Source organism: Vigna umbellata, chromosome 6 (assembly GCF_029865625.1).
Source record: "Vigna umbellata cultivar VRB3 chromosome 6, Vumbellata_1.0, whole genome shotgun sequence".
Lineage (NCBI taxonomy): Eukaryota > Viridiplantae > Streptophyta > Magnoliopsida > Fabales > Fabaceae > Vigna > Vigna umbellata.
In genome coordinates, this window is record NC_142170.1 from 8,148,398 (window position 1) to 8,163,394 (window position 14,997).

Sequence of the window (14,997 nt, forward strand, 5' to 3'; positions counted from 1 at the left end):
TGAGCTAATATTTGTAACTGCTTATTCTTAACTGCTGAACCGTTTACTATGATATCGTTCACTATATGTCGACCACTGTTTGTGTCGACATAAACATATGAAACGTCGTGCGAGCGATACATGTCGGGACATCGTTGCTGGCTTGTCGACTACCAGTATGTCGACTACCAGTATGTCGACCTCAACAAAATGGGTGTCGACCTCAACAAACGATTGACGTTAAGAAGTGTTCGCTACTCCTGCGATCGTGACATTGCGATCGTAAGATGGGTCAACAATCTATCGTCCGTGGTACCCGTCGACCGTTGGTGAATTTAGGTATACACTAGATAATACGGTACTATGAAATTTATTAAGTCTTTTTAATTATAGAATTTGAAAATATTAATATTAACATTTCATAATAACATATATTTATTATATTAATAAAGATTTTAAACTTTATTACTGAACAACAAAAAATATCAACAAAATCTCTTAAAACTATCACTAAAAATTTGTCATCTGTTTGTTATTTTTCATTTGTTTTGGTAATAGTTAAATTTGTGTTAATAAACGGAATAACAAAAATTTATAAATCATCGAATCTATTATCATTAAAGCAGATTTTTTTTTTTTCAGTTTTAACCTGTAGTGAAAATATTGACTTTAATGAATGGGATATTTTTTGAACTAGTGAAATTCATGAAACTGATCTAAAAGAAGTAAAAGTCGATATACATATAAGTTTCAATCATTATATTTTAAAAAAATAAACAGTATTTTAAAACTCGGACTAGTTATTGACTAGATCAAAAGTTTGAGATAGTAAATTAATAATTATCTTAGTATTTTAGAAAAAATCAAAATATTAGCAATTGCCAAAGTGATCAATAACTAATATACATTATTTTTAACTTATTAACTAATCTAAATATGTAAACTAATTTTAGTTTAAGAAAAAACTTATTTTATTCTTCTCTCTTAAAACTATTTATGAAATAGTTTAATTAAACCTACCTTGGAGATGAAAATTTCAGAGACATATCCTTATTCCATACATATTTATCAATTTGTATATACTATATTAATATATTAATTAATAAAAAGTTATTATTTATGTGCCTTGAACTTTCGATAACTTTTCAATGGTCTTTTCAATCAATATAATTAATTAATTAATGATATTCTCGGACTTAATAATTTAATGCATTCTAATTTCTAAACTTTGTTATTTATTACCATTTTAGTGAGACTGAATTAAAATAAAATAAAAATAAAAATAAATGACAGATGAATAATTAATTGAACTGATGAACAGGAAAGGGTAATATATTTATTTTTATTTTGAACATTAACTTTAACTCATGTATTTTAACCTTAGAATTAGAGTCAAAGATTAATTATACTTTCAAATAATTTAATATTTATAAAAAAAGGTAAGTGAAATAATGATATATAATTTTTTAATTTTTTTTTTTTGTAAATGATAGAGACTACAAAAATGGTTACATTAGTCTGTTTATAACCTTTAGTCCACTAAAAACGTAATGTCAGGACAAACTCAAATTAGAGATTTGTGAGTTCACCATTGGTCCACTGAATTTAATTATAATAATAATAATGATAATAACTATATATACTAAAAATATATTTAATTATATAAATATTTTTTATCTCTTAAAGAGTACCTCTAGTTTGTATACACATTAAAAACATGTTTAATCACGTGAATACTTTTTATCTCTTAATTAATACTTCTAGAATTATGATTTGAGAGAATTTTTATTTTTACTTATGTTAAACTATTCAATTATTATTATAACTTGTAAATGTTCAAAACTTAAATTGCAATTTGTTAAATATTTAGTTCCTTCAAACAACACAATACAGAATTTATAATTATTTTTTTAAATTATAGTTTTTTATGTTAATTATAATAAATTAATTTTAAAACTATACATATTAATATAAACGTATATGCAATAGGATTTGGGAGTCAACCAACCTGTTAATGGTACGAGCCTTCATGATATGGCGAAAAGAACAACAATCTTTTTCATCCAAAAACAAAACTCTATTCTCAAAAATATTACTTATATTTATCAAAAACATTATTATTTAGAAACTTAACTTAAATATATCTTTTTTTAATATTTTGAGATGTTTTTAAAAAGTAAAATCATAATTGAAGTGTGAGTTTTAAAACATACACTTTAATAATATTATCTAAACTGACACGGTTTTTTTATTAAAATAGATAAGTATGGTAATTACAAAAATAACTTTAATAATATTATCTAAATTGATATGTTTTTTTATTAAAATAGATAAATATGTTCCAAAATTACAATAATAGGTAAATTTTAAAATAATTATTGAAAAACAAGTTATATGAGATAGAATAACTTGAAATGAAGAAGTTGTATATTTTTAGATGATTTTTTCTGTGTGTATCATTCAACATGCGGTCAACTTGGAACTCGATAGACAAGTGAAGAGCTCGGTAAACATATGTGAAGAGTTTAGTTAAGCATATGAAAAGCTCGGTGAAAATAATTAGAGGACTTACAATTTTAATTTCAATAAAAAGTTGTTTAAGAATAAAATATTTTTTTAATTTTTATAAAACAATTCTACTAAGTTCATCACATGTTCCATCGACCTCTTCACATACTTCACTAAAATTTTCATATTTCTTTTTTAAGTTTCATGAGATCATTTCAATTACAAAATGTGTTTCAATTAAACTTATGATAATTCGGTTATATATATTGTACTTAGACAACTTTTTATTAAAATTAGAAGTTATCAGTTCTTCAACGACTTCTGAGTTGAGAATGTATTGATTGAAACAAAAATCATATAAATGTAATACTCCATCAATTGAAATCGTGTGAAGACATCATAGCTGGTATTTTCATAATTTTTATAAAATTTAAATAGTCCGTAATTTTATATATTAAAAAAAAAACTAAACCAACACTAACGCTGGCTTTAAAGATGAAAAATATGTTTTATTAATGTATTCATAGAAAAATTGACATATATTATAATAGTAATTTTACTAATGAGTTAAATATTTTCATACAGTCTATTATTTCTTTAATTTAAGTAAAATCTTTAGCAACAAAATTAATATTTGTGTAAACTTTTAGAAATTTACAAGTCTCTCTTCCTTATATTTTACTTAAAAAAAAAAGTGATTTGCAACTAATGACTTTCTTTCCTCGAGATAAAGAAGTAAGAATCCAGGTCTTGTTTTCCTCCAAAGCCTACACTTCAACCACAATGCTCTTTTTTCCAACAAGATGGAGTTATGCCATCCTCATAATATCAGTGTGAACGAAGGTCATAAAACTATTTTATATCAAAAAATATGGTAATTTTAAATTGAAAGGTGATTTTATTATTATTATTATATTACTATTATTATAATATTGAAGAAAAACGTAGGAAAGTAGGAGAAGAGTCATTTTGAATACTTCTCCCTCCAACAGCCAAAGCCTACCTTCCTCGTACACGCTACACATACACCTCTCTCTCTCTCTCCATCCGTGTCTGCTATAACCACAATGCTCAGCAATTTACAACATATAATAAACTCACCCGTTTACTCCCTGAAATCAATTTCCTTTCTTTCACCCTCCATTGCTTTTCCTTCACCCAAACTCAATGGGTGCCGACGAAGACTATGACTACTTGTTCAAGCTCGTCCTCATCGGTGATTCTGCCGTTGGAAAGTCCAACCTCTTATCTCGATTCACGCGAAACGAGTTCAGCTTGGAGACCAAATCCACCATCGGCGTCGAATTCGCCACCCGCAGTGTCCCCGTCGATAGCAAACTCGTCAAGGCTCAAATCTGGGACACCGCCGGCCAAGAAAGGTCTCACCTTTTGCGCTTTCTCGATATGCATGTCATTCTTGCTTTGATTTAATCTTGATGGGTTGTCTTAGTTTTGCATTTGAATAGTTGGATCTTTGTGGGGTTCTTGGTTTTGATCGTGTGATCAGGTCACTGATCGAAGAACTGAGGCCTGATTTGACTGTGTGCTGTAATATATGGTTGCTGTTGGTCAGGGAAGGTTTTCAAGACGTGAAAAAGTTTTAGTTTGTTCAATTTGTCAGGGTTTCTTTGTCTGACAGGATCTGTTGTTCTATCTACGAAACATGCATAGATTTGGATTGGGATCACGTGTCTCTTTCTTTATCTTTTCAATTGAAAAATAACACCTTTTTCTCCGGAATTGCTGGATATTTATTTACATAACGCGAAGCATATCGAGAGTGGACAACTCACATTCCTAATGTGTATTGCAATGCTGATTTATCTTGATGAAATATTAGTGATCCGATCTTGATCCAACAATTCTAAAATTGCCATATGTGTGAATGCGTGCAAAATTCTCTGCAAAAATCTAGAACGACAATATTTTCTCATTGAAAAGGAGACAAGTGATTTGATTTCCACGTGTTGTTAATCTTTGTATATAAAATCTTTGTTGAAATGAAGAGATGCAGAGTCCTCTGTCATTGACCAGTTAAATGCAGGGTCCTCTATTATTTTAGGAGCACGAAGTTCTAATTTAATCAAATACATAATTAAGTGATTCTTAGCAGATTACTTAAATTTACTACTGGTATAAGAAGTGCGATTTAACAACATTCTTTAGTATATTTTCATCTGCCAAATACTGCAATTGAATTTGGTCAACACATTGTACAAAAGTCTTAGACTGATAAACTTGCAATGTTTTTATTTTCAAATCTACCACGTTGTACTTGCTAATCTAAACTCCATAAATCTGTATATATGACTATTCCTGAACCTTACATTTCCTATGATTTGTGACTGGTAAATGAAAACTAAAAGTCCTTTTTCTGTTTACCTTACCACAGATATCGTGCTATTACAAGTGCATATTACCGAGGAGCAGTTGGTGCTTTGGTTGTGTACGATGTAACTCGACACGTGACGTTTGAGAACGTTGAGAGATGGTTGAAGGAGCTTAGGGACCACACAGAAGCATATGTTGTGGTGATGCTGGTGGGAAACAAGGCAGATCTTCGACATTTGCGTGCAGTGTCAACTGATGAAGCCAAAGAATATGCAGAAAAAGAGAAGATATTCTTCATGGAAACCTCTGCCCTTGAGTCCTTGAATGTGGACAGTGCTTTTACAGAAGTGCTGACTCAGATATACAATGTTGTGAGTAGGAAAACACTTGAGACAGTGGATGAATCTCATGCAACATCCTTGCCCAAAGGGGAAACCATTGTTCTTGGAACCAAAGAGGATGTTTCAGCTGTTAAAAAGAGTGGATGCTGTTCCACATAGTTTGTTTGATATACAAAAGGCGTTGATTATGCACTATAACAGGATGTTCTGTCGACCCATTGTTTTATTTTCTTCAATTTTTGGTTGCTCACGCATACTATTCACATCAACAGCCCTTCATTTTGATCATAATACAGGTTTTCTATATTCAAATATCTTCCTTCTTCTGTCTTATTTATCTGGACATGGTGATCGATAAAGAAAACAGAGTTACATGATCAAAAAATAATACAGGTTTAAACTGTTTGATAGTCCTTGAAAATTTGGTGAATTTTAACTTTGGTTTTTAATATTTTTTATTGATAAAAGTTAAAAAAAAATTAAATATGATTTCAGTTCTCAAATTATTATAAAAATTATATTTCTTCTTTGCACTAAATTATAAAATATTAAATTAAATTATTAAATATTTTGTTTATGTATTTTATGAAAATCACACAAAATGTCTTTTTTCAAAATTATATTATAAATATAATTGCAAAAATATTAAAATAGAATACCAAATAAAAATAAAGTGTTTTACTAATTTTAAAGTATGAGGATAAGAGTAAGATAAATATTATCATTTTGTATTTGATTTAAACAGTCAGATATTACTCATAATGATACTAATATCTTATTAATATGAGTATTCTCCATTAACATTTAAACAAATTTGAATAATATCTACGAATATAAGTTTATTTGTCATTTATTTATTTTATTAAAAGTATAAATGAGGTATAAGTGAGTGTATGTTGTAATATAAAAGGGAGTGTGTAATTTAAAGGAAGGTAAGCTCAATTTTCCATTTTTTTTAAGATGAAGAAGAAAAGGAAAAGGAAAAAGAAGCAAGAAACGAAGAAGAAGAAGAATATTTTAAGAACTGTTATCTCAGTTTCACTTTCTATGTGTCAAAGGATACAGATTCGCTTTTTTTTCTTCTAAGTTGTATTATCTTGGTAGAATCTTTTCAAAATAACATTAAACTATTTTTCTTCCTGTTACTGTAGTAGAACATCTTTCCTTAGGACAACAATTTTTTTTTCTCTTGTTTGCTTGAATCTCCAAAACTTTATATGCATTTATTTTTGTTGAATTTGACCTAAAGAAAAACTTCATGAACCATTAGAATATCTAAGAGTCCATCTTATATCAATATGTCTTCAAGTTACATACCCTATTGGGTTAGTTATAGTTTTGGGTTACCACACATTAAACATATTTGTTCAAATCTCAAGTTGGCATGTTAGAATCAATAATTATATTTAAAGTATTGATAGACTTTAAAACATATAATTTTCTCAAGATTTTTGTCTTAAAAAGTATATCAAATGATTAAAGGAGAAATGTGTATGTGAATTATATATGATCATGATTATTAAGCAATGTGAGACTATTAGAGTATAAAAAAATATTTAATATCTTAAGTTGATTTGTGTCTAAGAGGTATGTCCTAATATTTCCAATTTATTAAGTAGAATCTACATTTAAAAATGTTGTTTAGAGTCTCAACCTCCATAATGGTGAGACTTTCATATTGCATGGCGAGAGTAATAAATTTTATGAATTGGACATCTTCATCTTCATATCCTTCATAGTTGGTACGTATAAATTATCATATCTCCATAATAATTTTCAACTTATATGAATTGTTTATTTATTTTTAGAAAAAGCATATAACATTTGACTTTGTTGAGTAACTACATGAATGTTGTAGTATTCTTGTAACTATTCTACATCGAGTCTCAATACAATAATAGCACATTTTGTTATGATGTTCCATGAATTATAGAGTGTGAGTTTAATGTACATATGCACTTTAATCATCCACTAGGAATAATCCTCTCATATAACATGGAGACATTGTGAGTGAGACTTCTTCTTAACTATGATGTATCTTTTAAAATTGCTATGCTAGATATTTTCCTCTCTTAGAATTTTGCACTTCTTGTCACTTAGTCTCTTTTAATTATGTGAGATATTTTAAAAAACATTCTTAAAGCTTTCTTTTTGGATTGATCCTAATTGGGAGAAAATATCAAAGAACAATACAAACAATATTAAATGCTCATTTATGATATTTAAAACAGTGCATTATCAAGTAATATTGTTTCTGAGTTTTTCTTTCAAAAGTATCATTGAATTTCATTGATTTAAGTTGTATGAAGTTACCTAGCTTACGTGGTCGAAAATTTGACATATTTAAGGAAGATATTCTGTGTTTATATTGGAAAGCTAAATGGGAAAATTCGAAACTCAATGACAAGATGTGCATAAGTAAAAAAAATAAAAAATAGCGACCTGTGTAATTAAGTAAAGGAAGTATGCATTTAGTTCAATGCGAAATTATGTTAGTGTTCATTCATTTCACGCCATTAAATCATTTAAAATTAGAGAAAACTCTCAGAGAGATATAAAATGCTCTAAAATTAAAAATACAATAAAATTCACATAAATGCAAGAGTTTAAAATGTTTGTGATAAAACTCAATTCAAATCTAAACTATATAGAAGTTTAGCTAACAATCTATTCTTTATTAAATAATTACAGTGGAAAGTTAATTACTTGAGAATTATTTTATATTAGTTAGAGGTGCTGAAATCAAAAAGATGAAGAGGCAACTTGAGGACTTGCGTAGAAGGTTTAGACAATAATTTTAATGACATAACATTATTTTTAAACTGTCTATGTCTCGCATGACACCACTTTTACCAATGCGTTGGTGCATGAGGGTAGTCTCTATCTATTTCAATATTTTACTCATCAGAAATAGAAGAAGCTAAACCTACTTCAGAATAAATCAAAACCACTTCATTTAATCATAACAAAGATAATACCAAAAGTAGCGTGTAAAGTTTGATATTTTACATTTATAGATATGGATAATCATCACTCAGTACTAGCGTGACGTCAGGATTTTGTTTGAATGCAAAAAATCAAAAAAGACTTCAGAAACTCAAACAGGACTTTGGTTGACAAAGATTAACAATGTTGATGAAAATGGCAGACAATTGGACGGCTAAAAAAATGGCAATGACTTCTGACAATGACCTCACGATTTTACAATAAAAAAAATGCAATGACATACTAAGGAAACAATCAACATCATAAAAAATAACTGTGGGCTTCATCTACAATTTCCAACTTAAAATGCAGCAGCAGTAGTCACTGACTGTTTAATCTATTATTGGTGATCACCTATGGTTTAGGTACACTTTTCCAGTTTTCACTGGGTGGAAAATCTCATGTGTAAAGCATTTATAGGAACCTAAAAAAACAAGGTAGTGTGTCTAACTAATGAATGAACGGACCTTGGCTGAAATAACATTCAATCTGAAACAAATACAACACAACAGTAAAAAACGATGGGACCTCCTGTAAAACATATGCTCAAAGTACAGAAGGCATGTCTTTCAGAACAGTAAGAAAAAAAGTTTAGCCAGAAATTGAAAATATGGGTATGAATTCTACACTGTGTTGGCACGTGTTAAAGAGGGCCAAACACCAACAGAAGAACTTGGGTGTTAAAAGCCTACAAATTTGGCTATTGGTTGGGACGTTATGTGTTGAAAATCTGCAACCTGGTCAGTTTTCGTCTTCGGTGATTTGAGATGCCTTGTGAAAATTGATGTCAGTTCCAGAGAGACAAAGAGCACTGAATTGGTATAGAGAACTCGTCTCTGTAGTAAAATGTGTTCGTCTTCGTCCTCGGAAAAGAATTCAACTTCATAACCATTCTGCACAAAACACATTTTTGTCAAAGCCACGCGAAAACTGACTAAAAATTGAATATCTCATTCATGCACAGTATGACCAACAAAGTCCACAGTTTGTCGTACTACTAGGATACCCTTTTACCTATTGTGGACAAAAATATTAAATGAAAAATTGAATATAGCAAAAATCTAGCTACCCAATTCATTTACTCAAAGTAAAATATAGATATGGAGAGTTTAGATGGTGTAATAAATTAACCGTACAAACAAATTGATCATAAACCCACTATCCATATGCAGCATGATCAGTATACCAATACGTTGTTCCTTAAAAAATATGCTCAACTCCACTACGATGAAGAACCAGAGGGTAAAATGTAAACAAGCAGTTCATAATAATAGAAACGACTTTGGTTCTTCTTCTAAAGCCTTTTTATTACTTCGTCACCATTAGATTATAGAACTTTTAGAAAACTAATTGCTTAATTCATCTGATCCTCTACCTACCAATTGAAAATCAAAAACAGGACAGAAAACAGTTTTATTACAACGTTCACCGTTCAGATGCAAACCTTTATTGAAGATTTGTCTACAAGAAACTTTTGTAAGCATTCAAAGAAGAAAAGAAATAGATTTCTTTTGTAAATTACAAATAGTTTGCATGAGTTAAAAATCAGATTTTGCAAAACTAATAAGAAATGGCTTTTACAATTTAACACATAATGTTTAATTTAAGGAGAATATGCCTTTCATTTTCTTCTAATACCTTCATCAAAACTCTGAAAAGGCCAAGCAAAATTCTAATCCAGCAAAGCACGTAATAATCCAATCATTCATACATAGTCCAAGTAAAAAACAATTGAACAATATTGTCAATGGTGTTGGTGATGCCTACCACCACAAAACGACAACGATCAAACCAAAAACAATTGATAAAAAAGAACAAACAAGCAACGACGTTAACATACCATCCACTGGAATTGGGCCGACTCCCGCGGCCCATGATCCCCGCATCCTGCCCACCCCTTCTCATCTTCTCATGCCCACCCCCAGACTTGGGCCGCCCGTTGGGCCGAAGAGAGCCCGGCCCAGGTGGGCTCTCCTCCCTGGGCACGAACCCAGGCCGGAGGTGCGGCGGCACGAACTTGTCCGACTTGGGCGGCGGAGAGGGCATGTCCTTGTTGTCGTGGTTGATAACAGGGAGAGACGAGAGCGAGGAAGCGGTGCCAGTTCGACCAAGTGGGCGGAGCGAGATCGCGTCCGGTGGCGGTTCCGGCTGGTCCTGGGTTTGATGGATCGGATTGGGTGGCGGTTGGTGGTGGGGTTGGGGTTGCGGGGTGGGAGGCGTGACGGGTTTGGGGGTGGGACGGGTCAAGACGAGGATGCGGCCATGGGCTTTGTTGGGGGCGGAGACGGAGGAATAGGAGGCGGAGGAGTAGGAGGAAGAGGAAGGGGAAACGGAATGAGAAGGGTTCCTATTATGAGGGTTGGTGGCTGTGGATTTCTCGTAGATGTGGTTGAAGTTAATAGAGGCGTACTTGTTGTTTTTTGCCATCCACCGCCTTCCACAGAGTACAACAGATCGAAAATGGCTTCCGCGAGATGCAACAGACGAAAATGAAAACGAAATGGAAATGCATGTTATGTTCTCCCAACGCCGGTTCTCTTCTCCTTAAACATTTGGGCCTTCTCTATTTACTATATTTCCTACTAATAAACCACCTGGTCCAATATGAGCCCAATATCACGTCTGCCCTGCCCAGCCCATATCAATACTTTGTTGTAACTAATCCCTTATCATAAGAGGTTGTTTCGTCTTACACCTTCAACATCTCACACTTCTAAAAATTTCAATTTTAATTTTCTAACATCTCACTTTTATCCTTACTTTGCATCTCTAACTTTTTCAAAAATTTAATTTTTGACTTTAATAAATATTTTTTTTATTTTTTATTTTCTTATTAAAAATATTCTGCACTATCCTAATAATAATTAAATTTAAAATTCAAATATTATTTAATATAATTTTATATTTTAATAATTATTAAAACATAATTTATATTATAATAATAGTTATATTAAAAATATAAAAATAGAATAATAAAAATATTATTTAATATATTTAAATATATTAAATTATATTAAATAATTATTAAAATTTAAATAAAAACAAAATTTTAAAAACAATCGAATATCAAATAAAGTTATATTAAATAAAATATTTAAATACATTTAAATTATATTAAATATTAAATTAAACTAAATAATTATTAAAATTAAAATAAAAAATAAAATTTTAAAAACAATTATTTATCGTATATGGATATTAAGATAATTTATCGGATGTCTATATCCGATTAGCCGATTAACAAATTTTTCAAAATTTGGTTTTTGTTAAATTTTTATAATTATTAATTTTAATTTAATATTTTAATTTAATTTAATATATTTAAATATATTTAATGTAATTTTAAATATTATTTTTATTTTCATTATTATTATTCTTATTTTAATTATTATTATTTTAATTTTTTTAATAAAATTATTATAAAAATATAAATCATATTTTAATAATTATTAAAATATAAATATAATAAATAATATTATAATTTTTATTTAAATTCAATATTTATTAAATTTTAAATAAAAATCAAAAGTGTTAACATATTTTACGGATTTTAAACAAGTTTTTCAAAATTTGGTTTTTATTTAAAATTTAATAATTATTTAATTTATTTTAATATAATTTAATATATTTAAATATATTAAATTAAATTTATTATTATTATTTATTTTTTATTATTATTAATATTATTTTTATTATTTTATTTTTATGTTTTTAATATAATTATTATTATAATATAAATCATATTTTAATAATTATTAAAAAATAAAATTATATTAATAAAATATTTAAATTTTAAATTAAATTAAATTATTATTAAGGTAGTGAAGAGTGCTTTTAGTAAGAGAGAAGAAAATGGAAAAATATTTATTTAAATTAAAAATGAAAGTTTTGGAAAAAATTGGAGGTACAGGATGAGATGTTAAAACGTTAAAAATGTAATTTTTGGAGGTGGAGGATGAGATGCTGTAGGTGTAGGATGAAACACCTCATAAGAGTTAGGCAGTTTCTCCCACATCTCCAAAACTTTCTTCTTACACCTTCAATTTTCTTTTTTCAGAATTCCAAAATTAATTTTGATTCGCGGTGAAACATTTTACTTTGGAAAACAATTGACGAATTTCAAAATCTGATTGAATTTTTATTAAATTTCAAAATTTGATTGGATCTTTATCAAATTTCAAAATATGATGAAAATCCAATCGAATTTCGAAATTTGATAAAGACCCAATCGAATTTCAAAATATGTTGAGTGTTTTTTGCACTCGAATTTCGAGACCCATCAACGGATTTCAAAATTTGATTGGATCTTCATCGGATTTCAAAACTATTGGATTTCAAAATTTGATTGGGTCTTCGTTGGATTTCAAAATCTGATGAAGACTTGAGAGTCTCACAACAATGTTTTCATGCACTATTCCTGCAACCAACATGTTCTCCACAAGCAAATAACACCAGCATCTCTTGAACTCACAAACTGGACCACTACCACCGGAGCTTTTGGACCACAATGCAGGACCATAACCCACAACGCTTTGGAGGTGTAGAGTATATAAAAGGCAGGAGATCATTGAATTTGAGTTAGTCAAAGTTGGTGAATGTCGTAACTATTTACCCATCTTAGTAAATGAGGGTATTTTTGGTAACTTAGAGGTGTAGCCAGAAAGCTTGAAGGTGCAGGGAGAAACTCCCTAAGATTTAACACTCAACAAAATCTTATAAGCTACTAGTGAATTACTAGAAATTCTAAACCTTGGCTTCAAATGCTCAGTCACCCATGGCCTTACAAGTACTTACACAAATTTGGCCTTAACTGTTAAACCTCAATTGTTCGACCATACCTTGGCCTCAACTACTCGTCCTCCTATGGCCTCACAAGTACTTAGTCAAATTTGGCCTCAACCGTTTGGCCATACCTTGGCCTCAAAGGAATCCCAGCCGGCTTCACCCAAGGTCGGCGATTGTGGATCTTCACCAAAGGAATCTCGATCGGCCTCACCGAATGTCGACGACCGTGGATCTACACCAAAGGAATCTCAACCGGTCTCATCGAAGGTCAGCTATTGTGGATTTTCACCAATGGAATCCTGGTCGGTCTCACCGAAGGTCGACGACCGTGGATCTTCACCAATGAAATCTCGGTCGGCCTCATCGAAGGTCGGTGACAATGAATCTTAATCATAAGAGTCCCGATTGGCCTCACTGAAATTTAATGACCGTAGATCTCCACGACATGTCACTTAAGGAGGATCGGTAGCCTATCCCGCTCGACCGACAAAGGCACGACCTGTTTTAGTCTTCCAACCATTCATCTTAATCAACGAACAAAGAGGACATAAAGACAAAAGCCAACCGGAGAATCCGTCCTTAGCAGCAAGGCCATGTACAAAACTCCTTCGCAAAATAACATCATGCTCAAGCTTAGGGGGCTTGCGTACCGTACGGTCCACCACACCGGCGTGTACCGTACGGTCTGTCTTGGTACCAAGCACCACCTAGGCCATCCATCCAGGTCGTCCTCCCAGGTCATCCTCTCAGGCCGTCCTCCTAAGTCGTCCTCCCAGGCTGGTCACCCCGCCCTCCTAGGTCATTGTTTAACTGCTTTTTAGCCGCCTAAAGCAGAACAAAATTGGTTCCCACTAATGTAGCATAGGGATGACCAAAATATCAATCCTAGGACTCGGTACAATTAAGTTTTAGAATGTAGAGTTAAAATCTTGTATTATTTACTAACTATAACTATCTAAACTAGGTGGGGACAATTAATATGAATGGAACTAAAATTTAAAAGGAAAAGAGAATGTAAAATCAGTAAACTGTTTAAAAGAAGAAAGAAAATGAAATGAAAAGAAAAGCAAATAGGAGTCTAATTACCTAAAACAGAAATATAACCTAACTTCTATACCTAACATGAAAATTGTAATTAAAATCCTAAATGCTAACCAACTTGAACAAATAGTAAAGAATCCGTAAAATTGAAATGTACACAGAAGCAGGACTTGAGTTAAAATAGAGAAATTGAAATTCAAATCAAGAAAGAAATCAAAAACCTAAAACCAAAAGCATAGAATCTAACAATGAAAGTTACAGTGAAATATCAGAGTATCAAAACCAAAATTTAATAACAGAACATGGAATCATAATGCAAAATCTTAAATTGCAAAGAAAGTAAATCAACAATAGAAAATAATTCTAGAATCAACTAAGCATCATAAAGGAATCACGAAAGCAGAAAATGTAATCGCGAAAGGAAAATCAACAGAACTTGAAATTGCATTACATGTAAAATGAAAATTACAAGAGATTACTACTGTAAAAGCAAAGTCGAGATGCTCACAGGCTGTCACCACCGTGAGTCTCGATCACCAATCCAAGAGCGTCAAAAATCTATTCTATGAAAAGCAATAAGCCTAAGCTAATGAAGAAATCGAAGAACTGAATCGAACCCTAACCCTATGCGTGCAGCGTCTGTCACCCACTGCTCTCGTGGAGTATGTCACTCTCCACTCACTCTCTCGAATCATCTCTCACAAAGAACTCTCGCGAGTGGAGTCTGTCACCCTCCACCATCACAATCACTCGCTTGTGGAGTCTGTCACCCTCCACCATTACAATCACTCGCTTGTGGAGTCTGTCCCCCTCTGCGTTACCCAGAAATCTATTTACAACCCTCTTTTATAGGGTAGGATATAGAAGGAAAGAAAAAGGGAAAAAGGAATGGGAAAAACACTTCTTTTTTATCTAACGACCCTCTTCACTTTGCTTCAAGCTTTTATTCCAGGCCCTCTAATCATCTTCAACATCTTTACAGGTTTTGATTCTGCACGTGTCTCGGGTCATCCTCTTGGGCAAGTGG

The 14,997-nt window shown here is 31.1% G+C and overlaps 2 protein-coding genes across 2 annotated transcripts; one reads left to right on the forward strand and one right to left on the reverse strand.

Moving 5' to 3' along the window:
* The first annotated feature begins 3,483 nt into the window (after positions 1-3,483).
* Positions 3,484-5,473, forward strand: LOC148196725 (ras-related protein RABA1f-like). Its single transcript, XM_088092715.1, has 2 exons — positions 3,484-3,866; positions 4,880-5,473. Exons 1-2 carry the CDS (start codon positions 3,655-3,657, stop codon positions 5,316-5,318), a joined length of 651 nt encoding a protein of 216 aa, XP_087948841.1. The 5' UTR covers positions 3,484-3,654; the 3' UTR covers positions 5,319-5,473.
* Positions 5,474-8,656: 3,183 nt separating this feature from the next.
* Positions 8,657-10,741, reverse strand: LOC148196726 (uncharacterized). Its single transcript, XM_088092498.1, has 2 exons — positions 9,985-10,741; positions 8,657-9,037 (listed from the first exon to the last, which is right to left on the reverse strand). Coding segments are annotated over exons 1-2 (588 nt in total). The 5' UTR covers positions 10,572-10,741; the 3' UTR covers positions 8,657-9,036.
* Positions 10,742-14,997: the final 4,256 nt, after the last annotated feature.

Excerpts from the sequence above, each read along its gene's own strand:
- LOC148196726 (XM_088092498.1), bottom strand. The coding sequence starts at position 10,571 with ATGGCAAAAAACAACAAGTACGCCTCTATTAACTTCAACCACATCTAC.
- LOC148196725 (XM_088092715.1), top strand. The coding sequence starts at position 3,655 with ATGGGTGCCGACGAAGACTATGACTACTTGTTCAAGCTCGTCCTCATC. Across the intron at positions 3,867-4,879 it reads GACACCGCCGGCCAAGAAAG|ATATCGTGCTATTACAAGTG; the intron begins GTCTCACCTTTT and ends ACCTTACCACAG.